Source organism: Syngnathus floridae, chromosome 12 (assembly GCF_059516105.1).
Source record: "Syngnathus floridae isolate MCC-2025c chromosome 12, RoL_Sflo_1.0, whole genome shotgun sequence".
Lineage (NCBI taxonomy): Eukaryota > Metazoa > Chordata > Actinopteri > Syngnathiformes > Syngnathidae > Syngnathus > Syngnathus floridae.
In genome coordinates, this window is record NC_142424.1 from 3336690 (window position 1) to 3364119 (window position 27430).

The following is a 27430-nucleotide window of genomic DNA, read 5'->3' on the forward strand; positions in this document are numbered from 1 at the left end:
TAATAAAAACTGGGAATGAGGATGTTTTTCGACTCCCCTTGTGAAATAAAAGAAGATGCTAAGTTGCAATCTTCTCCGTGAGGGCTATGAGGCAAATGAGCTGTGAAGTGTGTCTGCTTTGCTAACAGCGGGGAAACGCTGTGAAGTTTGTTTACTTCCAATTGCATGCTTCCATTAATGCTAATTCAATAGAGGAATCAAAGGGGGGGGCGAATCTTTTTAAATCTCATAAGCAGAGAAGAGCCATCTATGTTCTTATGAATTAATTATCACACACACATATAAAAAAAACTTTAAAGTGAAGCGACTCCATTGTGCTCTGGGTTTTATCTACAAATCATCATCGCAATTAAAAATGTGGCTTTAAAAGAATTTCACATTTTTTAAGAGCACTTGTTTGGAATAATTGTGTTCGGGGAAACACAATTTTGATAATTCCACGCACCATTATACGAATGTACTGCTTTTTTTCTCAATTCACCAAGTACGACCAAATTTCAATTATTGTCTCATCAGACCAAAAAACAGATGGTGGTTTTTGGTAGATCCAGGTGGATGTTTTTCTTCAGTAGCATCCAAACACTGTGTTTACTGTAAACACGAGAAGTGAAGATTGAGAGCAAGCCGACAGAATGACCCGAACAGAACATTTGTGATGTATGGGTTGGCTGCTTCCCCCTCTGGTACACCAATTTATTTTCTGTCACGGCCACATCAACACCGGACTGCAGAAGTGGCATCACAAGAACGGAGATGCATGAAATCAACATTTAGGTCAACACATGTTCGCATCATTTTATCCACGTGTACATTCTGGACAACTTAAACGGGCCTCGGGTTAAGTTTGAGTGGCTCGCTAAAAAAAAAAAAGGATGGATGAATTCCACACTTTGACGTCAGCAGTGTTCAAATAATCGACTGTAACACAACGGGAAATAGAAGTCGTGTTTATATTTTTATAGCTTGTCGTCAAGTCGTATTTCTTTGACTACGTATCGGATTTCATTAGTTGGATGAAGCGCATTTTTAATCAACGATTGACATTAATCACACGTCGAGATCAATATGCGCTTCGCACGTGCGGAAGGTTTCGGAAATATTGCTGTTCAGCTCTTCGTAGTTAAATTCATGAAAGTTTGATGTTAGCTTCACGCGATAGCATTATCCCACTTATTGTTCGTGCGTTTTCCAGCCGTGGCCTCACAACCCGATAACTTGACCGAAAGTGACATCGTCTTTTATAAAGCATCTTTGCGCAATCATAATGGATCACATTTTTAAACAAGGAAATAATAATATCCATTAGAGAGCCCACTTGAGTGCTCTCATGGCCATACTAGCTCGGATATTTAGATAAGACCACCCGAGCATCGCTCAATGCCAACCGACAAAAGAAAAGATGGAGTGCTTGTAATATTAGCAGGAATTTTTTTTTCTATGTTGAATTAACCTAGCATAGCAGCTGGTTTGTGTCAAATATTTTTGAGAGACATAAAAGGTGCTCATGAAAAGAAAATCAACATATTTTTGGATGAATTATGTTGCATTAGTCGGTGACTGCAATGATACTTTTGATACAACACAATGCTCTGTATAAAAGCGAAAAACTTTCAATTAGCCAGCATTCATTGGAAAAGCTGCAGCGGTTCAAGCATCCGTGACCTAGAAAACATTTTAGTGACTCCTAAACAACTTTCAGTTTGATTGTTGTAGTAAACCGATTGGCTTGACAGAGGGTAACAAAAATTAAAAAAAAAAAAAATCAATGGAGGGGGGGAAAAAAGAAACACAAAGAATATCAAAACATGTGAATGTGTAAATAATTCTGCAAACAATGTAAATATTTTATTTATTTATTTTCATTATATTTTCCTTTATTGTATCATTTTGAATTAAAAAAAATAAATTTAAATTCAATTATATTTTCCTTTATTTTAAAATTTAAATTTAAAATGTTTAAATAAAAAAATACGTCTAAATTTTTAATTTTTTGACAAATTAGAACTTAGCTCAGAACTTACATAAAATGTTAAGTCTGATATTTCTCTTTTTAATTTTCTGGACCTTACAATTGAGTACATCGAACCTATTTATTGTATCGAACGACAAGAAACAATGGAATTGATTAGTTCAGATTGCCACTTTCAGCCACAAATCGTCTCCGTCTTTATAGCAAAACACTTCACCACGATTGTTTTTCTCCTCAGAGATCCTCTTGACCTCAAATTCTACTTTAGTCTTCTCAAATGTCGCCCATCGGGCAATGTTCCGGGTCCTTTTTGTTGTTTTTGTCTCCTTCCGAGATAAAGTCCCAGGAGATTTGTTTGGAGGCTGCTCGGTCCGTTGAGTTGATTCGGTCCCTCGAGGGGAATCCTGGACCGCCCATGGTTTGTGCAAAGCGAGCGTTTGAATGACTCGCCAGACATTTTGTGTAGGCTTCTTGGAAGGCTTCAGCGTCCTTCTGCAGCTGACAGATCCAAGCTCTGGATTCCATCAGTGACTCATTTCTTCTCGGCATAGAGAAATTCTGCATGTCAGACTTGGAGATGGCTCGGAGACGTTTTTGGAATTCTTGATTTTGGTGGAGGCGTTTTTTAAGGTTCTCAGCATGAGTAGTGAACCACTGTAGGTTCTCCTCAGATTCAGTCAGCTGGATTTTCAGATTCACGCGTTGCTTGACCTTCAGGGTGAGCTGCGTGTGGAGAACTTGATTCTGGTTTTTCATGGATTCTTTTTCCAGTCGGTGTTGACTTTGCAGCCTTCTTAGCTCTGACTGCAAAGCCAGAGAAGGTTTCTCTAAGTCTGCACAAATACGTTGCTTCTCCACCTTCAATTCCTTCAGTTGTGTCTTGAGAAGCTGCACTTGTTTCTCCAACTTTGCTTTTGTGTTTTTTAATGGGGTGTAGTCGCTCACACGCTCCAGTTTGTCCTTCAGGAGCTCCTTCTGTTGATTCAGCAGCGAGGTCGTGTGAAGTTCTGCCTTCAATTCCTCCTGTAATCGTTTCAACTCTGAGATGACACGATTGTGGTCTTCTGCTTTTGCAGCCATTTCTGCGGGCTGGTTTTGAGGATGTGTGGGTTCTTCTGTTGTCTTGATGTATTCCTCGTTCACCTCCAGCTCATATTTTGAGAGTTCATTCCATACCCTGTGGTCATGTGTGCCTTTTATTGTTTTCATCACTTGCTCTCTCCGCCTCAATAATTCCTCGGTGGTCTTGACCTTCTCTTGGTGTCTTTTAGAAATCTCTTTAAACATTTGCATCCTAAACTCATTTTCTCGCTGCTTCGTTGCTTCCATTTCTTTCAGCACCACTTGACTCTGGACAAGGGCATCATCTTCCTCGGTTTGTTTTTGAGCTGGATCCATTTTGTTATTTTCTTTGGCATATATTGCCTTTGCCTTAATTTCATTGGTCATCTCCAGTTCTTGTCTCTCTTCATCAAATTTCAATTTTATCGTCTCAGCGTGGTCTGTTTGAGTTGACGCATCACGGTATAAACGAGGTTTGCGATGCCTCACCACATGCGCGAGAAGTTTGATTAAAAAGCCTCGCTCGTTGACGTCATCCCTAAGCGGAGATGTGGAAATTTGAGTGCGCAGTTGGCTTTGGAGCATTTCCTGCACTTTTTTATCCTTCAATCTTTTAAAGAGCTTGTCCCTCAGCTCACTGGAAGATAAAGCATCCTCCCTCGGTGACAACATGATGATTGTCAAGTTTGATGCGTCCCCCAAGATATAGCTTGCCTTTGATTTTTGAAAATGTCAATCAAAATGATTTCGATTAAAAATGGTAACAGGAACAAGCTCGGTAACCTTTCGCTTGCTTTGTTCAGTGATCTCAAAGAGATTAAATGTGAAGTGCATCACAAAGTCCAACTTCAAATCAATTTGATGCCACACTGACTAGAAGGTGCATGACTGTCATCGCCATGGTAACCCTACAAAGCATTCTGAGGTAAAAATAAATGAGAATTTCCCCCCCAGTATTTTATTCTTTACTAATTATTAACTATATTTTTTTGCTTTGGCTACTTGATTTACTAATTCCTCCAAAACAAATTGATAAAATTGAAAATCAAGATAGATTCATTTTTATGATCTAAAAATATATCAAGAGTTTTTTTTTAATGGTGTTTGGAGCCAATTAATGACTCTTCCATTCATTTCAATTGGGAAGAATGATTTGAGATCTGTCACGTTGCTCTTGCGTTTGCTTTTGTTTATGCAACCTCACACCAATATCACATTACTGAAGAAACGCCCCCCCCACCCTTCCTCTCCAGTCCACTGGTGTGACTTCGGCGCGTGTATGAGGCACAAAAAGCCCACGCAACAACGCAGCTGCTTCCATTTCTCACAGCGCGATCCACCAGCTCGCTCCACTTTTGCTCCTCAGGAGAAAGAAGCTCAAGTCTTGCATGATGCCCACTTAATTATCTCCTCTTCACCTCCTCAGCAAACTTCTTCAGCCACCTGTTTTCATGTGTTTTATGTGTTTGCGCTCCACAGTGAGGTAGCCTGCTTTTTTTTTTTTTTTTTTTTGACGGATTACTGTCCCGCACCGTGGATGCTGCTCCGGTTGTGGGAATCCCGCGGGACCAGCCTGGCAACGATCGTTTCTGAGTGGAGAAGGATTATATGCGCGGAGATGCTGGTTTTGGTGCCCCTTCTGTGGCTTCTGCCTTTGAGCCGAGCGGCTCCTCCGCAAACCATCCAGGAGGACACCGGGGTGGTAAGAAGTTTGTGGATTCATAAGATCCTGCTTTGTTTTGATTATTATTAAGGGTGTGAAAGTGCACTTGGAGAGCCATGAGGTTGCGCAATAAATAAATAGAAAATGCTCGTGGTAAATACACGCGTGATGTCACAGCACGCTGACATGAGGCTCACTTCCAGCTCCATGACAGCGCGAGACAAAGCCACAGAAAATAGATGGATGTGTCATTTTCTGCCTGGGATGCTTCAGAAATATGTCACGACGTCACTTTTCTTTTTTTGTTGTGGCACCACATGAGTTCAAACTCATGCTCAGGAGAATAAAGGCTGAGAGTTTGGCAAATCTCGCCGAAGCTCTGCTCCTACTGTGTAAGATTATCGTCTCTGCTGGTAAAGGGGGAAAAAAAAGAAAAATCGGAACCACAAGAAATGATTGCTCTGTCCTCTCCATTCCTTACTTTCTTTGGTATTTCAGAGAAAAAGCATTTTTTTATGTGCAATAACGCAGTTAATTGCTATTTCTGATTAGTGTCAGTTGATAAGTTTAATTAGGGGACAAAATATTAGAGACTCAACTGCTGCTGACATCATACTTTTCATCGTAATGGCTTTTGGAGAAGATGCTTTTGTCTTCCAGAATAAATTCATGCAGCATTCGCCCGGGCGCTCTTAAGCATCTGGGTCTTTAGTGTCCCTCCGGTCTCCATCTTTTGTTGCGCCTCCAGCCAAATTTGATTACGGACATTGTCTTGGCTCTATTGTATTGTTTCCAAATTCCTAGGGAGCTTCCGCCTGGATAGTTTCGAGCTCTTTTGCAAACTTGGCAGAAGCCAAATAATGACATAATTATATTCAATTTAATTGTGTGAAAGCATGGAGGGCATTGGGGTTACTGGACCAGAACTTTTGCTATGACTCTGTATCCGGGAAAGTTTTTTTTTCATTGTTTGAAGGCAGTCAGTTTGTAGATACAGCAAGGAAACAAACAAAAAAAATCCGATAGAAATTCGGTTGGGTTAGGATCACTTGGGAGAGGGTGGAGTTCGACACGTTTCAACAAAAGCAATTTCCAAATAATAGGAGTGGAGGGACCAGATGGGCCACAGACCCCATCCCTCCCACCTTCTTGATTGATTGACTTTTCAAAAAAAAAAACGACTCCTCCCCACCGATCAAGCTCGCCTCAGCTGTTGTGAGCAGGTGGATTAATTTTTTTGGCCCGCTTTTAAGTGGGCTTCCTTTATCTCGCCCCAGTGGTGCTCATAACAGTTATCCATTGGTGACACGGTCCACAAAAAAACAACCAGCCCACAGAAGCGTGTCATCCTCCAACTCTCTCACCCCCGCCCCCATGCTGCATCACTTGTACGCTGCTGCGTCGCCATCTTTGGAACTAATTAACTAAACCACAAAGTTTAAGCACAGCTCTGAGCCATGCCGTGCTTTGCTCTTATAAGCGTTTGTATTCCTCCTTCCAACATAAAAGCCGATATGATCGAAACTGCTTTTTGATCATCTTGATGATTCTCTTTCATTACGAGTTCGGTGGTTTTATGTCATGTCGTTTTGCAGATTCTACGTAAAAAGATGTTAGATGGCTAACGGGAGAAAATCATGCTAATCTTCTCATCATACAATTTCTAGTTCCTCCATCTGGGTTCATTTCCAGTGACTTGAAGGAACATGCTGGGCCCTCCCACGAGACTCACGTAACATGTCTTTCTAGAATTTACATCATTAGCTTTGCTGTTCAATTCTGTTTTAATATCACGAGTGGGGTTTTTGAAGCGAGCATCAAGTTCACCCGCTATAGAGCAGCCCGTATAGGAAACCTCAAATCAACTCCATGTGGATGGTTTTATTTTAACCACGCTAGCACCACCCCCCTCCTTTAACCGGATCAAAGTTTGGCGTTGCTGCTGCTTTTGAAACGATTGACCAGATTGTATAATTACAGTGGTTTGTGGTGTTTGTGCTGGCTGGAGTACGGACGCCTAAAATAATCTATAGCTTTGCCATCTGAGCTGCCAATAGTCTGCTTTAATAACATGATCAAGAAAACCCTGAAAGGAAAAGCAGCTCTCAAATTGGTTGCAGGAACTATTCGAATAAAAGTGGTTCGTTTGTGTGCAAAAACTTTTATGTGTTTGATATGACTTCACATGTTTTTTTTTTTGGGACTGCCAGCACATGGGCATTCAAGTCACAGTTGGATAACGAAAAAAAAAAAAGAGAGATGAGGATGATTACATTTGCGGTGTTCGTGTCAGAATAGTTCTGGATCCCATTTCTCGGAAATGTGGATTGAAGGCACAGAGGACAATCATAAAAGACTGAGTGGGTGGCAGAGAATAAGCGGCAATGGCCGGTGGCTTCACAGCCTCCTCGCTTCGCTTTAAGCACATCAAGTCGACACTTTTCCACGTAAGACTTTGTCCAATTCAACATCACCTCAAATTTCAACCTTCCAGAATAGCTCTTTTCTATCTGTTGACATTTTCAAAGCCTCACCAGGAACTTGCAAGACTGAGTAAGCTCTAAAAATAAAACACATATAGCAGACATAAGCCTCATGTGTGTCGGCGTATGTATTTTTGCACATGCATCGGAACAGCTGCCACAATTCCTGAGCTGACACCGGCAGGATGTGGTTCACGATTATGTGTGTGTGTGTGAGTGTGTGTGTGGCCTTTACGTCCCGACACAAGGGCGGGACGCAACCCGACCATGTTGAAGCCTATAGGTGCTCCTATATTTAGCTTTGAATCTTACTCTGTGCCTTTGTCAGACGGTGTTCCACAGGGGTCAATTTTGGAACCCTTGCTATTTTTGTTTTAATTAGTTTTAAAGGCCAATCAAACAGTACACTTGAAAATGATGGTGATCTTGATATTTTTCTTTATGTAGATGAGAAAATTATGCAAATGAAATGCATTCAGTCTACAGAGAAAATGGAAATGATTGTTCTTTTTTTTTTTTTTTTTTTTTTAAAGTGGGTTCACAGGGGCCTTTTGTACAAGGAAGCAGAGGTGGACGCAGTTACCGCCTGATGGACACGACAATCACATGATGACGTCTCAAAAAAGTCGACAGGACAAAAGGGGCCTGCAGTTTGAACATTGCTTTCCATAATTGGAGTGATTAAGAGGAGACCGTGGTGAAATCTGACAACGTGCATTGCTCGGGCCATCGAGTCAGGTTGTTACAGCGGAAATGGGTCATGGCAAGAAGAAAATGCGGCAAAGCTTATGAGTCAGTCGGAGAAAGGCGAGCGTTCGCCGTGCTACGTATATAAGACCACAATCCATTTATAAAATCTTACCACAAACATATGTTTATCCGTTTTCCAAGGATATAATATGAAAGGAAAATTAAAGGCAAAGCTTTACAGAAATAACAAAAAAAAAAAACAAGGAATGGATATCCCGGCAACAGATGGGAAAATGTCCTAACTACAAATTTAATTGTCCCTCAAAAAAACTACCCTCATTACTGCTGCACTTAACAGCTGTTTCTAAAGGACAGAATAAAATAGTTCCTTTTTGCCATATTCATGTCCACAATTTTTTTTCCAATTAAATGTTAAGGAAATACTATTTACAATCTCTGCAGGATTGCCAAGTGTGTGTCAGATGGAGCACATTTCTTAGAACCTTTCCACCAAAACAAACTAGCATCTCATTATATGCGCTCTGTTACGCCACTAGAGCCAAAGACTTCCTGGAGTGAAGCGCTGGCAAAGACGCGGCTTGGTTCACCACAAAACATGCACTGAGCAGAAATCCTAACTAATGGATGCTACCCGAGTCCATCCTCTTCTGTTCCATTTGGCTGCATATGGTCCAATTAATTCTCATTGATCCTAATGACCAATAAAGGCTTGGTCTAGATTAAAATGTGATGAGATTTGGGCTCAAGGACTCCTTGTGAAAAAGTCTTTTAGAGAGCTTTTGATAAATGGAGCTGTCCGCCTGATATGTGTGGAGAATCACACTTTTATGTTGTCATGTTAAAATCTCGTCTTTTATAATTACCAGTCACAGTTTTGAGAACGTAGAAACGAGATCATGTGATTTTAATGTTTTTTTTGATTGAAGGCACACATTTTAACTTGAATTAACACTCAGCTCAGCAATGTCAATACTCCTTTTAATTAAAAGACATCTTCCCACTCCATAAAAGAGTGACTTTCCTAAGAAGTCCCTATAAAGTGATTTGTTTCTCAATACGTGTTTGGAGTTAAAACTGAATAATCTCAAAATTTGATATTATTTCGCCTATTCTCGTCTTTTTTTGGTGTATTTTAGTCATTTGAAAGTGTCTGGGGTAGCTCGGAACAATGTCAACGCTATAACCGACTGGATGACCCTTGGGAGAGTCACCAAGGTCACAAGGTGACATTTCAACGACTGGGTCATTTCCTGTCAGTGAGGATGAACATGAAGGGAGCCAGCAGCTGTGCATCAGGCTTAAACAGGGAGTGATTGTGGGCCAGAGGAGGTCACATGCATGAGGGGATGCTTCACAGAGTAGTTGCCGTGGTGACACCATAGCTACGGAACTTGTATGTGTGTGTGAGGCAACCATTCATTAAAGAGTGTCATGGTAGCGTCACAAACAAAGGTATGGATGTGTGTGGTCTAATTTAGCTAGCATAAATGAAAAGGCCATTATCCAAAGATTTTTGTATTCCAACACGCAAAGATAGCTAGCTTCCTCCCAGATTGTGTTAGCGGTCACAAATGGTTGCAACGACGTTGTGAAATCAAGTTTAATTGCAAATTAAAGGTGCTAAAAAGAGATTGTATTGTTCGACCATTGGAGTTTAGCGGGTGCTAAAATGTTAGCGGCGGACATCACTCAGGTGCATCGGGCCAAATATTAGCAATAATAATAGTTTTAAAATTACCCTAAAGAATTTTTTTTTTCTTGAATAGAGGCAATTTCTTTTATCAGAAGGAAGCACCACCTTATATTGACTTCTCATGATGGAAAGTATAAATGAAGGGATCACTTGACGTGTCCTCTCAACACCACCCGCAGATTTCAACTAACTCACTGAAATTGCTTTTCCCTCCTTGCATAGATTCCCAGGGTCTAATAACATTGGCAATCATTACACCTTCTCATCACCAGCCTTCATCTGAAGCTGTTTGAAGGCCAACCCAAAATTCGGATACATTTTTTCAGCGACGAACCAAAATGGCGTGGAAAAGTAAACATAACGAGATGCCCACTGTCTTACACATTCGCCTTCCCGTTTCAAACACGACATTGATGCTCGATATAGCTGCGCCCGCATGCATCAATGTCTCCGGCGCACAAAGCATGGGTTTCTCCTTCAGATCTGTTTGCACTGAACAAGCAGAAGAAATGTGATTCACCCTCAGCTGCATATCAATAAACGCATAATGTAAAAGAGGATGGAATGAAGTTCCGTGTGGGCGATGTCAGACACCCCTGCCTCATGGATTAAAAGCCGACCGGATCTACAATTACAGTCGAGATCCTCATATTGTGAGAAGTATCACTCAAATGAGATGTCAGATTTATACCTCCATGATTTTGATGCTAAAGGCTTTGCATATACTATTCATAGACACTTCTCTACGTGATTCATTATTTCGCTCTGAATGAAAATTTCAGTCGATTCGCTTTTGAAGCTCTTTGCTGATGCCAAACCTTTCTGTATTAAAGGATTACAGGTTCCTGTGTCCAGGATTACCAGGGTACAAACATCCTCACATCCACGTATGGTAGCAAAGAATGAGAGTATGTCAAAGCTGGATGAGAAGCTGCTTAAGCTTAAATGAGGTGTGGATGCGGAGGACATTTGACGAAAGAATACTTTGGCACATACTAAGCTGTGGTGGTTTTGTTTTTCTATTTATAGTAATTTTATTTTTATTATTTTTATTTTATTTTTTTAATTTCTTTATTTTTATTTATTTTTCTTATTTCTACCACGGTTTGTCTCCGTCTTTTCTTTCTGGAGAATGTCCTCTTGAAGTTTGTAGGCAGAAATAAAGTATTATCAAGGACTAAAATGAATATTGAAATAAATATAAAGCAAAAAAACACGTTTTATTGTAGTTTTGACACGTAATAAATTAATTTCCATTTATACAAGATCCCCAGTTGGAGAAGATCCTGTTATATGCCCCTGCTGTCACTTTACACCTGTGAGATTCTGATGGTGTTTGTATAAAAATACCTCCACTGTAAAGAATTTATGTTGGGTTGCCATCGAAACCGAAACATTCTCGTTGGCATCGATAAATTTGGCCACACTTTCTTATGGAATTGAGCATTTCCACTGTCAAATATACCCAAATTTCCACAATCACGAACCGACATGTCATCGTGTCCATCACCAATGGTGAGCACAAATTTAGTTTCCATGACAACCACGAGCAAAACCTGAGATCTGCGACCAGGTTAGGCTAGGTAGGCTAAAAAAGAACTGAAACAACGTGCGCCGTGTATTTAAAAATGGAACATAAATCATAAAGTAATTAATTGAATGTAATTGTTTACAAATAATAAAAAAAAAAAAATCAAAAAAGGGGTTGCAGTAGGTGCTCCCTTTTTCATGTTCCAGTTAAAAGGCGAGTGAACCAAGTGAAGATGTTTGCGGGAGGACTGGCTGACTCCACAGAAAGTGCATTAAAGTAATCCAGCCAAGATGTGATGAAGGCACGGATTAGTGTTTCAAAGTGCGGCTTTCCAACAAAAAGCTTCACTTTTGCCGGCTGCCTTGGAGAAAGAAAAAAAAAAACACTTAACTACAACACGATCCAATTTAAAATAGAAAAAAGCACTTCAACTCATCAAGGCAGGCAGGGGCGGTGTTAGGATTTTTTTCCTTGGGAGCATGGGGGGGCAAAGATATTTCAGTGGATCTGCATAAATAAAATTACAAACCCAAATAATTCTTCAGAAAATGCTGATAAAGATTCTGTATATTTCTTTTATGAGAGACGGGTGGAAATGTGGAAAATAATCCCCAAACCAATCAGAAAATTCCCAAAAGTCACTGTCCCCCCCCCCCCCATCTCGCTCCCCTTGTATGTATATGCAATGTATGGACATATGAAGCAAACCAGAAAAAAAAACATTACATAAAACATTGGTGACCTTCACACCAATGTTCATTGAAGGAATTCACCAATCAGCAGCAGATGAGATGAGGATCAATCTTATGGAGGCTTGCCTGCCTTCCTGCTAAATTGTGAGGCTTAATACAATTAAAGTCTGAGGACAAATCAATAAAGATTAGCAGCTCAAAAGTGTTTGCACCCTTCAAGTGCACCAAAAAACAAAGTTCTCAAGTGCACAATTTAAAATCTCACTTTTGCTGACCTAAAAGATGCATGACAGTAGTCACTAGGTGACATTGAAGTATTATTGTTTGAGGCACGTACAATAATGCAATCTCTCCATGGACATGAAAACTCAACTTCAATTTCCATATTGCCCACAGCTCCTGGGGGTTAGATCTTCCCCTGAATTTGTATGTTTGATGCTCACGGCATTTCTCAAAAGGATTGGGCCAGATTTTGAGTGGCCCAAGGACAAATACATAAATCAGAAAAAAAAAAAAAAAACAGGGAACACAATCATGACAGTGCGGTTTTACTTTTGTTTAAAATTAGCTGCGGAGTGGAAAGTGTGTTAAAAATATAAAAACTGAAACTGTTAGATTGTAAATGTCTATCAAGTAGCTGACCGCTAAGACCTCCTTGGCAGCAGATGGCGCTATACCGCAGCTGTTTGAGACGAAGGGCAAATAATAATCTGCATCGATTGTTGAACTTTTTTGTCCATATGCTAATTAAATTTTGGGATATCAAAAGTACTAGCAATACTCTTGTGTTTTTTTGTGAGGCTGGAACAGATCGATAGCACTTCCATTTATTTCAAAGGGGAGAGACGATTTGTGTTGTGAATGTTTTGTGGTTACGGAGCAAATTAAACTCGCATGTCAAGTCACTTTTGGATTATTTTAGTCTGAAGTGTCATTTCACTAAGTGACTTTCTGCTTTATTTGGAGGCAAAATGATGATCAATTACCAGCGTGTCAGGTCGTATTACCAGGCGGAGGATGCGCCTTTGTGACTGATTACACTTGAACTCGACTGTGACGTACCCGTTTGCGATCCATCTCTTTTTAATCTGGCTTTGTTTAAGGGAAACGTCTGCAACGCTGCAAGTCGTCTTCTCGTAGAATGTCATCTTTTGAACAAAGGAATCATCGGTCTCCGAGGCGAGCCATTTTTAGATGTCGTTGTATAACTCGCTGATGGGACTAGACGAAAGGAAAGTGCTTGAAGAAGAAAAAATGGCCTCCGAATCATTAAGATGTAGAAAGTTGTGTGAGTCAGACCAGTGACATTCACTTTTCTACGGTTCCATAGGCGGCAGTAATATTCGCTTAACCGAATTGGGCCAAAGTTTACAAGCAAATCTTTGGTGACCTTATGATTGGAACCAAATTTAGGGTACATCCACATAAAAAGGATCATAAACAGTTAGTTGGATGTTCTGCTCATGTAAGGTGCTACAAGAAATTTCGGTATGACTGAATCTTCTTGTGCCTTCAGGACTGGTTGAGCAAGTTTGGGTACCTCCCACCCGCTGACCCAGTAACCGGCCAACTTCAGACCAAGGAGGCCCTGACCAAGGCCATTAAAGCCATGCAGAAGTTTGGAGGACTCAAGGAGACTGGAGTCTTTGGTAAGTAGATGGGTTTTGCAAAAACAAGCCTTGATCATAAGATTTTCCCGACAATTTTTCTTTCCAGATCAAGCTACATTGGGGCTTATGAAAACACCCAGATGTTCTTTGCCAGATGTGTCTGAAAGTGAAGTGACGGTGGGCCGAAGAAAACGAAGTCTGAGTCCTCCCAACAAATGGAAAAAGAGGCATTTATCCTGGAGGTAAGAAACAATAAACGCTGTTCAGTAGCCCGAGGGATGGCCGCTGCTTCAGCGGCGGTTTGTAAAAGTGGCCCTCTGCTTCATGAACATGTCCAACCACATGATTCAAAATTCTTTACAACCACTGCCTACAAAGCCACAATGCTTTTTTTAAACCCCTCCATGTTTGTAGTAAAACCTGGAAGTAATTGCTCCAGTTGTTGTTCCTGGCTAGAACTTGATTAAATAATTTTTCCCTAAAGGTTGGTTGCTTAGGATCCAAGACTGTTATGTATCGAGCCAAATGAGTGCGGAAAAAAAGTTTCTTTTCCCTTTGCATCTGCCGAACCATTTCTCCGATTTATAAAATCCCAAATTCAATTCAATCATCACCCTTCTGCAGAGCTTAATGGAGGCCCATTCATTTGAAACGTATTGGCACCAACTCGCATCTGGAACATACCCCTAATCACCCCCCCATACCTGAACCACAATTCCGAGCCCAGATCCAACCTCGTCTTCATTTTCCTAATGAAGCAAATGAGCGCCGTTAATAAAACACCCAAGTCCACGGGAATCCGCAAATGTACGCTATCACTGTTTACCTCATTAATAATCGTTAAAGTTGCCAAGGCAAAGACGGTTAAAAAGAAGCGAGACCTGATTGAAAGTCACAAGTAGCGGCTAATGAGGGGAATGCTAACCACAGTCATAAGTCAGCGGCAGGGGTCCGTCATCATGCTAATTATAACCGTAGCTCACAGCTGTTAGCGACTGACATGAAATGCCACAGCTGTATCCATAGGGGGGCCGCCGCTTTGCCGTCAATCCGACCCTCCGACTATTTCAGATAATAACGTGAAACCGCTTGCAGTAATGATCGGCTACACCAAAGCATGCGGAAGCTACTTTCTTCCCCCTTGGAACTGTTATAATATTTATGGAGTATTAATACGTATGGTCATTATCTCGGACTGTGTCTTTATATTTTGCACAATAAGATTTAGTCTCTCTTTTCGAGGTCGCTCCAGAGACACGGTAGTTTCATCTAAGGAGACATTTGGCCGTGTGTCTAATTGGGAACAAGGATATCAACCCGCTAAATTGCATATCGCTAAACAAATTAGCATTTCACAGCTCTGCCGCTATCACGTTACTGGCACATTGTGAATCAGCAAGGTCACGGGGAAGAAAAAAAAAAGTTCGTAATATGAAAGAGGATGCATTAAAGTACTAGAATAATATTCAGCTCATCCCAATGCAATGAAGTGCAAATTCATTCAAAGTAATACAGTTTGCCGGTCTTAATGAAAGCCCCGCGTTTGTTGGTTCTCCAGAGTGGCCGGCGAAAAAGCCGTTTCTTGCATATTTCAGAAATAATATGTCTGTGAGAAGCAGCATGGTGCTACATCGAGACTTCCAGAAAATAGATAGAAAAGTTGTAATAGAAGAAATACAAGTTGAAGAACTGTTAGCTTAGCTGTTAGCTACAGTCCAAGTCTTCTCCTGGTCATTTTTATTGTCGCAAATGACTCTGCAGACAGATTATACAAACACTCCACGCAACCTCTATTGGTGCCCGGTAAAAGCTCGACCTTCAGGTGGCTTCCTAATCGGCTATAATTCCGTTTTATGTCGTCGTCACAGCCCGTGGCTCGGCCTGACTCTGATAAATAGGTCGCTATTGAACACATTTAACATTTACGATTGTCTTCCCCGCCTGAAAAAAAAAACCCCTTGAACACAATCCACACCACAAGATAATCTTTTGAGACATGTCAGATACTAATGAGGCCTGACTCTTATCTTGCTGACTTTGACCTGAAATCCGGGGTTGATTGTCAGTGTGTGTGGTTTCTTTTTTGTGAATCTGACTTGATGGTGCACATCACACATCAGACAAACCACGGAAAACAGGCTTTGCGTTATTCAAGACATCATTCGGAGGCCCTTTTAATTTCGCCGACCTTCATCCTCAGCCCGAGAATCGTGAATGTGCTGACTCGTCGGTAATACGCAGCTCGGGGTCGCATCCCTGTCAGAGGAATCATTTGAGATGTGCCAGCGTGAGCATCACGGGTGGGCGTGTCCTTGCCGTCTCGTGCACTGGAGGAGACGCTTCGTTTCAATTAGGAGGCAAATTAGCGCTTGTCACCACAGGGTAGGTCTAGAAAGTGTGTTTGCAGCCAGTGCCATGTACTTAGCGTCATTTGTTTTGCTGTCTCCGTGGGGCTGCACAGCCACAAGAAGTCAAAAGTAGACTGATGAGATGAAGGCCAGACCCGAGTAGTCAGACACTCTTCATTTGAGCCATTACAAGTGCAGTTTTCAACGGTAGCATGAGTGCACCAGATGTTTATTTGTACCTATCCTGTGGGAAAATGAAAATGGAAAATTCATGAAGGAAGGTTGAAAGGGGAATAAAATCAGCTTCCGAGAGGTTTTGAAGTACTAGAGTTCCTCACTCTTTTATGTTATCGGAAGCTAATGCTAGCCACTGTTAGCCCAAACCTGATTTGTGCTAAAACAGCTCCCGATGCTAACGTTTTGGTTTCCAAGTAACAATGGTTGAGCTAAGATCCCAGCTGCTAAATAATGTGTAAAGGAAATCATGCTATAATATGTAAATCAGATGATTAGAGATGTCCCAATTTGAGAAATTCAGATCACATTGCAGAAGTAGGCTGAATGGAAAAAAATTCTAGTTGTTTAATTTCCCACTGGATGGGTAAATATTCACTATTTTTCCGCACCATTTTGCATTTATGTCTTCTTTCTTTTGTTTTTTTTTTGTCTCAGAGTGAGGAAATTCCCAAAGGATTCCGCCTTACTAGGCCGAGACACCGTTCGAGCACTCATGCATTACGCCCTGAAGGTCTGGAGTGACATCGCCCCGCTTAACTTCCACGAGGTGGCAGGAAGCGACGCCGACATTCAGATCGACTTCACCAAGGCCGACCACGACGACGGTTATCCCTTTGACGGGCCGGGGGGCGCCGTGGCCCACGCTTTTTTCCCCGGGGAGAGATTCACCGCCGGGGATACGCACTTTGACGATGATGAGGCGTGGACCTTCAGATCACCAGGTGAGAGAGAGAGGTCGATGTCCTTGCTGTTCTTTCTATGATTACAGTCTGCTTTTATTTTTATAAATCGGATTATATTTGTTTTGACACAAATTGCCCGTGTGCTTCGGTTCTGAGCTTTTATCTTGATTGATCAAGCCAAAACTGTTTCTGCCCTTGAGAGATGTTTGGGGAACCGCAAAAACATTTGTAATGTTTACAACTTGGATTGTTGTCTTGTTTCTTCTGGTCACCTTCCTTAAGGTTATTTTTACGGCACATCAAATTTTGTCTGCGCGGTTATTTTGATGAATCTAGCAAAAAGTGTTTGATCCAAAATTGCACACCGAGGAGAACTGCTGATTTGTAATGAGGACATGATGCTAAATGCAAACTAGTCTGCCAATTCCTGGTCAGCGCTGGAAAACACTCTACGCTTGGGGCTCAGAAGAGTTTTGTATGCTTCCAAAGTATTTATGGTAATGGTGATGGAAAATGTTCATGTTTTGTCTGATTAGCCAATCATGAATACGGAACAATTTCAAAATCATCTTCCAGGTTTTGATTAGCCTGTTTTTCCGATCAGCGCCGCTCTCCCAATGGATTTCTGAAACAAACGCTTTTTCCAAACAAACCAGCTGGCGTGTGATGTCGCAATGTTCCCTACAAAAAAAGCGAACTCAGTTGCTAACTGACACATGAGGACAAAATCGGGTCAAACGTCGATTAATCAATGGAATAATCGACGGGATAGTCGATTCCAAAAATGTTTGTTCTAAGAACAGAAGAAATTCAAAGTGACCAAAGTTACAAGATGACTGCAATATGTCATGAAGCTTTTTACTATGAAACCTTTTTCTCCCTGCAGGAGAACTTTTTATGTGAACCCATTTCCTCACCGCCGTACATTCCGCATCGCCGAGTCTCACAATGTACCGTGCATCCTTATCAATCAATTCAAAGAGTTGATCCGACGCCAGCTGCAGCACAGTCAGCTACGTAAACAACCGCACTGCCAATGACTCCTGGGCAGGATTTTTACTAAGTGCTTCATCCCCGTTTTGTCACATTTCTCAATCAGCACTTTGTATGCTGGAAACATTTCATCCAGTGATTCTTGCCCGAGATAAAATCTCAGGGTGAAACTTAAGTAATCGCTGAATGTGTCTCTGTTGAGAGACATAAAAAGAGGAAAATAGTCCTTCAAGGTGTAGCTATGCTGCCTAAGCACGTGAGTAATGAATCGTACTGTACTCAAGGTCAGTGGTGTGCAGTGATACAAAGAGTGCTCGTTATTTCCTCTTGGCTTGTTTCTGTCCTGCACACATTTCGAGTGACTCTCTAGTATGGATAGCTTCATGTTCATTATCATAGCTCTCAACTATATATATATATAATGCAATTTAAATGCATACTGTATAAAAGAGTACGAAATAATTTTGTTTTCAAGACATTTTGGATTCACGACCATGTTGTCCAAAAGGCGTGAATTGACGCATGGTCTCATCCTAAGCAAAAATCCTCTAAAGTGCCACGGTTGCAGGTTTTATCTTGAAATTGTGATTATAGTTTTTTATTGGTGTCGGTATTTGGCGCCGGTCCACTGCGTTCCTAGAGGTCCCTCTATCAGGAGTCATTTGAGAAAACAAGATCTTATTGATTTTTCCATAAAATGTGACAGAAAATGGCACACCAGGCAGCTAAGGGCAAATTGTATTGTTGTCCTAAAAGATTATAGTTGATGTTTTGGGAAGTTAAATCGAGCATGTTTGCTAGCTTGTGTTTTAAAAAGTGCTATTCAAATGATAACTTGCTTGCTTGATGATTCAGTTGAAGTGGGAAAAAAAAGCGTGGACTTGAACTGAGATGACACTGACGTTTGAAGATTTTAAGTGCAGTTATCTCAAAAGTTGATGTTATTTTCATCGGTCTTTAACTATTTAGTGATTGTCGGTAGTGGTGGTGAGTACCAACTAAGTTCAAGTGGCCTTCAATCGTGCGTGTGTGGGTGTATGTGAATATGAATCATCGCGTTCTGAAAGTTGTTTTTGCTTTTAAGACAAACCCCCCACTGTGTCGAAGCCCCTCAAGGGTGAAATTTGCATCCGAGTGCATCGGACCTTTTAATCTAAAACGCAAACACGCAGTTACGTACGCTATATGTCCGGCTGGTCGCGGAGGGATTTGTTTGAACTCAGAAGATGGAAATGGAAATCAAGAAATGCCTCAAAACAAAGTCATTAGAGTTTCAGTGCTAGCTTTGCTGCTAGCTAAAATTGTCGACAGCATTGTGATTACACTTCACACCACAACATTAAGTGACAGTACAGCCGTGCCAATGGAAATATATTTAAGCCTTTTGTAGAAAACAGACAGGGCGGCCATTTTGAAAATAATGAACCACAATTTTGTAGACAAAAAGACTTATATCAAAGTGCTAATGCACTGTCAGAGTGACTAAGAAAGTCTACTCATCACACTAGAACATCACATGAGGTTATAATCAACACAGAATATAAAAGAAATTAAATCCGTAACAGGGAATTTGTTGATGAAATGCTGCCTTCAAGATTGACAATGTAAATTGACTCGCTATGGGCGCTAGCTTTAAATGTTTGGTTAAATAGACCAATAGCGGCTTAGCTCATGCTAGTGTGAAAAGTATTTTTATGTCACAGAGGTATTATTAAGACACCGGGGAATATTATTGAGGGGAAACGTGACTCATCTCGGAAGTCGGCCCAAAATAAGACATTCACTGGGGGTCGACTTGTCTTTTTGCTACATTGAGCTCATTGGCCAGCTCCTCGGAATGGTGCAACGCTTCCATCGGGGCGTCGCTAATTACTTCAAGTCGCACACATATTCCACTCGCATACTCGCTTCCGTCCCACAACGGGCTCCTCCATCCTCACCAGACGTGTTTATCACGGTGTCTGCGTATCCGCCCAGACAACAGCTGTTCAACTCAGCTGCTCTCCTGCCGAGCTATCTGATCCAAAAAATGTTCAACTTTCCCACAATGGCACGCTGATGCCTTCAAGAACTTGTTAGGTCATCTGAATGCTAGCACTTCAACTCCGTAATCATCTCCAGAGGAATGGACCTTATCGGATCAAATCCAACGCTGAGTAATTGCCTTTGCTAATTCCCTTCCACCACCTCCCAGTGCATTGTTCTCAGCGGGACATTAAATCTTGGTTTGCAAGGGCCGACTCCTAATGTGTGTGATGATGCTGAATCGTGGAATATTAAGCAGAACACTTACTGGACCGGTTCACCGCTGCTGTAGCGGACTTCCATTAAGACTTGTAAGAGGGGTTATATCAAATGAGAGGTCCAAAAATTAGTGTTCTATTTTTTTTTGTGCTCTGATAGGCATTGAACGGTTTTTATTAACTACCACGCATGAAGCAATCTGCTGCTGACAGCCAATTATCTTGAGTGTAAAAAATGCCTCGTTAAGCAGGTGAATTGTTCTCCTGCATATACTAAAAAAGAAAATTGAGATATAAGACACTTTTGATTATTGCGTCCTGGTTGAGCTTCTATTCACTAGAATTATGTTGCACATATGATCATTAATCTAAGATGGCAAAAAAAAATATTTTAATTGAGCTAAAGGTAGGGGAACCATTTTTTTTTTTAATACTCAATGTCATGTTCAAATGATTCTGTAGAAAAATAGCTTTGGCAAAAAGTTTTGGCCCCGTTTCAGCACAATAAAAGCATTTGAGATGATGGAAAAGCTCCTTAATGACTCGTGAATTTGTCAGCTTTGAATACTAAATATAAAAGACTTTTGATTGCCTGCAGTGCGGTTTCAAAGCTCCCTCTGCCTTTAGTCACCACATTTCCTTCACTTCTACTGTGTCTGCCGGCATGCGTTCCATTCATTTATCCTCACAAGGGGTTCTAAACATGACGCTCGCTACACCAGTTCAAAGCCCTTGTTCTCCTCCCTCTCTTCTTTTGTTCACCTTTCCTGTCTGCACCATGTGCTCTTGTAGATTACAAGCACTATTTCTCTTGCCAAAGTCCCAAATGAGACCCGGTAGGACAAAAGTATGTCCCCTCGTAGGTGTCAAGCTAAGGTTACAGTCTACAGGGGCTAGCTTAACTTTGCTTAGCTAGCTTAGCTAGTGCCCCGCAATCCTACAAAACCTGAGTTCTGTATAAAAGCGTTCAAATGTGGAATTTAAGGGGCTTTTTCTTTTGAATAGCCCGAAGTCATCCCCAAGGTGTCTTATCTGCTCTCTGACTGACTGGCAATACAGAGACTCAGGAAGGCTTAGCAAAGTTATCTCCCTGCTGCACGCTCGACTGTGCCACAATCCTCCCGATTTAGCCTGCCATGCCGCTTAATTTGTTCACTAAGCAGATGAACATCCAAGGGATATCACACCTGAACTGAGTTTTAGAGACAGAACCATAGGCCAAGATCCCGGTCTTGCATGACTCTCTGCTCTGTTTTCTTCAGAGTCTCACGGGATGGACCTGTTCGCAGTGGCCGTCCACGAGTTCGGGCATGCCATCGGACTTGTCCACACCTCGGCCATGGAGTCCATCATGAGACCGTACTACCAAGGTCCGGTCGGAGACCCTCTCAAGTACGACCTACCCTATGAAGACAAAGTCCGCGTCTGGCAGCTGTATGGTATGACGGATGTTGGTTTTATCGAAGCACAGGAATTTGATCGTTTTTTCAAACCGTTCTGACTGGTGACGCTAAATCAAGTCGTATCTACCTGGTCCCAGGTGTCCGTGACTCCGTTTCCCACACAAATGAGCCGGCCAACCCTTCCCAAACGACCGAGCCTCCCATCCTGATGGACATTCCAGAAAACAAATCCATTCTGCAGTAAGTATAACTGTTTTTCTGATTTGAATCTTATTGCATTGAAAAAACATTGAGATTAAATCCTTTTAGGATCATCACTTTTTACTTTGTGCTCTCCAAGTTTACTGGATGTCCATTTAAACTTTCTACAAATTCACAGATCCGTACAATTGCACCCGATAAAGTAGAAATTCATAAACATCACACTCAGAACAAGTTCAACTTCATTAAAGGTGAATTCACATCTTTATAGCTTTCCGTACTCGGGTTATTCTTTCATTTTTGCCTAATGCTTTCTCACTCATGCTGAGGAACAGACGTAATGAAGCTATGCGGGAATACTCAAGCCTGCCTGCAAAAAAAAAAAAATCACAGTTTGCATCCTAATGTGGAATATGTGCTCGCGAGTCAGTTCATGCCATTAAGTCGACACCCTGAAGAAACGGAAGCTTCCATCCGACTATATCTATTATTAAAGATAATTCAACTTAATTCGATATGTTTATGTATTCCTTGTATTCCAACGGTTTGGCGCCGAAGGTTCCACTGGTTTCCGACAAGTTCCACGAATGGAGTCCGGCAATCCAAGTAATAAAACTAGATTAGCTCCGACAAGAGCGCCGATGGTGACCCTTACGTGTTAATCGAGAGTCGAACGCAGCGCCCGCTTCATCTATTTCCGCCTCGACAGTCTAATGGAGTCGTCATTACAGATGTGAGCCGCGTCCCGTCTTTTAAATTGCTCATAAACCAACAGGTTCAAATTCACCTTGTCGGCCATGACGCCTAGCGCTCTTCGGTTAAGTCCGATCGTGAACCGTATGAATAAATCTGAACGGGTAATGAGATCTTGAAAGGAAAGAGGTGATCGTCCACTTTTTACCGATTTTTAACAATGTTCTTTTGCTCACGTCGATCTCAGGCTGGCGCAAGATGCCCCAGACAGATGCACCAGCTACTTTGATGCCGTGGCCCAGATACGAGGCGAGGCCTTTTTTTTCAAAGGTAACCCGAGCACAAAGACGGAATGAGGGATGCAAACGCTGGAGGGGGGCGGGGCCAGTCAGGAGGGGATGAATGAGCAGAATGAGCTCAAAGGACGGGTAGAAGGAAAATGGATGAGAGGAGTTTTGCTGTGGACGCCCAACTGAGACGCGATGGGAGACGCTGGTTCCTAAATTGCATCAAGCTTTCATGTTTGCCCTCTTGAGTGGGCCAGGGCCTCCTGCAGGGGAAAGAGCTTTTGTATCTTCACAAGCGACGTTGTTTACTTGAACTGACATTTTGGGAAATGCACTGTTGCCTTTTAAACGTTTTTTTTTTTTTTTTTTATCTGAATGGACTTTTGATTCCGGTTTCACCTTTGAACAAGCCATGAAAATCTTTTGATAAACAAAAAAGGCCATTTTTTTTTACACAATCGCAAGATGTAATTTAAAGTCAGAAGCGTTCTCGCTTTGTCTCGAGGCTTAAAATCGTGACGGCTTGCGCATGCTAAAGAGAAATTTCAAGTGTGTTGTCGAAATGGGTTTCTTGGGAGTGACGTGATTTCAAATAATCTTCTTGAGTTTGGAATGAGAAAATAAAATAAGAGGGATGCTGGCTTTGACTATCAGTGTTTGAGACTTTGTTGGATTTGAGCAGAAGAGAGAAAAAAAAAGCTCAAATTTTGGCCAAATTGGACTTTTATTATTGTCAAATGAGAATCAAAATCAACATCTAATTTTTTTTCCTCTTCGCCTTCATAGGAAAATACTTTTGGCGGCTCACGCGAGAGAAGCACCTGGTTTCTCTGCGTCCGGCTCAGATCCATTGGTTCTGGAGGGGCTTGCCCGCCAATCTGGACAGCGTGGACGCCGTCTACGAGAGACCGGGCGACCACAAAATCGTCTTTTTTAAAGGTGCCTCAAACTTTCAACACCTCCTTTAGCATGCTAGTGAGTAAAACATCGATAACTGTACAAGAATCAATTCTCATTTTTTTTGCATTAATGACTTTCATCACTGCTTAAAATCAATCGATGCTGCCAACTCTGAGGGAGGACTCAAAAATAGAAGGAACTTTCTTCACGCGTCTTCTCTAATTAATGATGCGAGCATGGCTAAAACAGAGACGACCTCAGAACACCGTGTTGAGCAGATTTTTTTTTATGTTTATGGACTACTGTTGGTGCTAAAACCTGGAAAAGCCTCTCTATTGAAAACTGCCAAGGTATATCACGAATAATGGCCACATTGGATTTTTTTTTCCCGTCAGGTCTCAAGTACTGGGTATTTAAAGACAACGTGATGGAAGAAGGTTTCCCGCGTCCAATTAGCGACTTTGGTCTGCCTTTGGAGGGCGTTGACGCGGTCTTTGTGTGGCTCCATAACGAGAAGACCTACTTCTTCAAGGACAGTCGCTACTGGCGCTACGACGACCATCTGAGACGGATGGATCTGGGTTACCCCAAAGACAGCACGCTGTGGAAGGGGCTGCCCCCGCATCTGGATGACGCCATGAGGTGGTCCGACGGTGGGTCGTCAAATGTGTCTCCAAAAAAGATTGGATACAAGGGAAATTAATTTTCCCGTGTATATTTAGTAGTCCGGCCGTGTTGCATACGAATCCAGCTGTGTGTGTAACATAAGGCGCACCGTGGGCCCGAGTAATGAGAGGAAAAACGTAAACAGTTTCAACGTCGGATCAGTGATTCATGAAATTAAGCCCTCGATGATATGTGTTGTGTTTTTCAACGCTTAATGAGCGCACGGATGATTCAGCAGATCTGACATGCAAATTTATGTATTTTCATAGTGTTGTGCAAGAAAAAGGAACAAGTCAAACAAATTGCCTTCCTACTCCCCCCCCCCAAGTTATGGATGTTGACTTTTGAGTGACAAGCGCCCTCTAGAGGCAGTAAAAATAGACATGATAGTATTTTTTTTGTCATGTCGCTTATTTACATTTCCTCCTTTCCACCCTCGCAGGTTCGTCGTACTTCTTCAAAGGGAAGGAGTACTGGCGGGTGCCGAACAGCGACATGGAGGTGGAGGCCGACTACCCGCGCCTCATCGCCAAGGACTGGCTGCTGTGCACCGACATGCAGTCGGACTCGCCGGGCGCCGACGCCAAAAGCACCGAGAGCAGGGTCAACACGCACCCTCACCCGGACCACGCCGAAAACGGCTACGAGGTGTGCTCCTGCACCTCGGACGGTGCCTCGCCTTCGGGGGCCCGGCCCTCCCCGTCCCCCTTGTGGCTACTGCTGCCCTTCTGGACGCTCACACTGGCCCTCCGACCTCTACCACTATGATGCCAAAAAGACATTTGGATTAGATTATATCATACTTTTGTTATTTATTACGCAATCCTTGAAGCAGGTTCTTGTTTGACGAGTGCTACAGTCATTTTTGCTTCATATTTTTTTGCTCCAAAACACCAAATATATTTTTATGCATCCATGAAAGAAGAAAAGACACGAGAGGCAGAGTTGGCCATTGAAAAACAACCACACACTTTGTGTCATTAAGACCTGACAGTACAAAAAAACAAAAAAGAAATCAAGAAACCACCACACCCGAGGAAAAACAACCAGTCAGGGCCTGAAAGGTCTTTAAACGTGGACAACTGGTATCGACGTGTATCGTGAAACTTTTTATGTTCCATCTGCTGTAAATTGTCAACACTTGAACCAGGTCGCATCCTTCTTTTGGAAGTTTTGCCGTTATGCTAATTAGCATGCATTGACACCAAAAGATTAGAAGTGAATGAGGCCTCCATCAAATTTAATACAGTGTGATCCATCATGACTTGCTTACTGAATGCTGTGACTATGGACTTTTTTTTTTCTGCTTTAATAAGCGCTCTGATGGAAGTAAACAAGAGCAAAGCATTGTGGGACCCAGTGAGCACTTTTATGAATGACAATGTGATCCCCCCCCCCTTCTTGGTTTTGTACAAGTGCTAGAACTCAACCCACAGAAGTCCAAACGTGCCAGAAGAACATCTGCCTTCTGCTTTTGCAGCCGGGCCGCCAACTTTCAAATGGCGGCGGAGGGAAAAGCGCCGTCGCTAACGGTTTCTTTGCTAAAACTCCCTCAACTGCTCCCCTGTTTGGTTTTTCCAGGCTATGAGCATTTCCACATCTGCTTCATCTTTTTTTTTTTCTATTCCCCATCGCCAAGGTGATAGCACTGCGCCTGTAAAGTTCTATTTCTCTATTATACTGATGACTTGAGGGTTTGAAAAGAATATCAAGTGTATATTTTAAGTTGCATTTTATAATGTAAAATATTTTTGTAGAAAAATTAAAATGTATATGAGAGATTTGGGTGTACTGAGACTATTTTTGTTCGTAAAGGCACATTAGAGGCAACGTGGCATCTTGCAGACGCCAACTGGCAGGTTTTTATCAGACTGTGTATTTTCATCTTGCATGCAGAGCACATCTTGTCAATCGACACACACACACACACACACACACACACACACACACAAACTCATGAGGTGCTTTACTAGCAGACTTAGTGGCAGAGTGTTTCTTAAGGGAAACAAATCAGATGCTGTCAATTTTTTGTTTCTTTCGAACAAAGTTGATGTGAGTCTATACAAATGTTGCTTTCATGGAAAAAAAAAAATGCTTTACTTTCGAGGAGTAATTTTTCCTGGAAGAATTTACACAAAAACAAAAAGCACTGACAGTGACCGACTGACTTGTAAGAGTGAAAAATGAGGCTGAGATAAACATGGTAAACAAACATTTGCGAGAAAAGACAAGTGAAGGAAATTAAATGTCATCTTCTGCAGAGACAGCTGACAGATGAGGAAGCAATTAATAGCCTGAAAGTTGATTATTCCTATTTTTTTTTCTCTCCAAACTTTCAAACCTTATTTGGATCACTTTGACCTCAATTCATGAGGAAATTATACCGTATTATTGTATGGTAATAAAAATGGCGATAAGTCATTGCAAAGAGGCTCGCTTGGAAATTAGAGATGTGCGCGTGTGTGTCTGTAAAATAAGTAGAAATAAGGAAACTGGGACACGTAATGACCACAGCAGAGTAAAAAGAAAAAAAAAATCAAACATGACAGGATTAATGATCCTATGGCAATTTGACTGGCTGATATATAAATCTATGAAAATTGTCTTTTTTTTTCTTCTTCTTCTTGAACAGCGTGTCATCATCATCATCATTAGTGCAGAGCTGCTTTGGGCTGAGCAGAACCAATCAATCAGCGAGATAAGAAATGGATAGTGAACATGAAGCATAAAGTTGGAAAATGGATGTTGGTCGTGTCAAATGTGTCAAATGTTCGGCGTCTGCGCCAAACTGATTATTTCTGCTGTCTCGACTGACGCGTTATAAACTTGTGGTGTCATAAACGCTTGAACATAAGCCCGAACTTCTTCAAGACGAAGCAGCACAGCCCGATTATTGGTATTATCACGTTATTTGACAAATGAAAATGCGTCATTTTTATCTCAAAGAAACACAAATACGTCCACATGTGTGTATTTTGAAGCTTTTGTCGCCCTCTACTGGACATAAAGCAGATTACACAACGTGTCACTGTAGATTTCAGTCATAGGTGACCCAATACTTTTGTCCAGGTGGTGAATTTTTCAAGAAAGATGACATTTCTTTTGGGACGATCAAAAAGCACTGCTACGAAATGTTCCTCGGGCAGAAGCTCAAAAATCAGAGCAGTGAGCGATCATTAGCTTTTACACAAGCTTCACTTGAGGTCGCCCCGGGCGGGAACATTCTGGATTCCACCTTCAAGTGTCAGCATGGCTCAAGTTGAGGAGCAATGTTTCAACATGTCCGTAGTCACAGTAAGAAGTCCTTACTGAGAACTTGTATTTTTATTTTAAATTAACTGTAGAAGAAAAGGGGGGGGGGC

General features: G+C 41.7%; 3 protein-coding genes across 5 annotated transcripts in view; 1 reads left to right on the forward strand and 2 right to left on the reverse strand.

Moving 5' to 3' along the window:
• LOC148389522 (syntaxin-2-like) overlaps positions 1 to 27430 on the reverse strand; it is a 44883-nt gene that overhangs the window by 13250 nt on the left and 4203 nt on the right. The gene's annotated exons all lie outside the window — the stretch shown is intronic.
• Positions 1982 to 3800, reverse strand: LOC148389524 (centriole and centriolar satellite protein ofd1-like). The gene has a single exon (XM_088392398.1). The coding sequence runs from the start codon at positions 3701 to 3703 to the stop codon at positions 2243 to 2245; it is 1461 nt and encodes a 486-aa protein (XP_088248524.1). The 5' UTR covers positions 3704 to 3800; the 3' UTR covers positions 1982 to 2242.
• LOC148389525 (matrix metalloproteinase-17-like) lies at positions 4289 to 25849 on the forward strand. The gene is made up of 10 exons (XM_088392627.1): positions 4289 to 4733; positions 13321 to 13453; positions 13521 to 13656; positions 16435 to 16721; positions 21181 to 21357; positions 21459 to 21561; positions 22463 to 22545; positions 23289 to 23441; positions 23798 to 24055; positions 24511 to 25849. The coding sequence occupies exons 1-10, from the start codon at positions 4311 to 4313 to the stop codon at positions 24834 to 24836; spliced, it is 2079 nt and encodes a 692-aa protein (XP_088248753.1). The 5' UTR covers positions 4289 to 4310; the 3' UTR covers positions 24837 to 25849.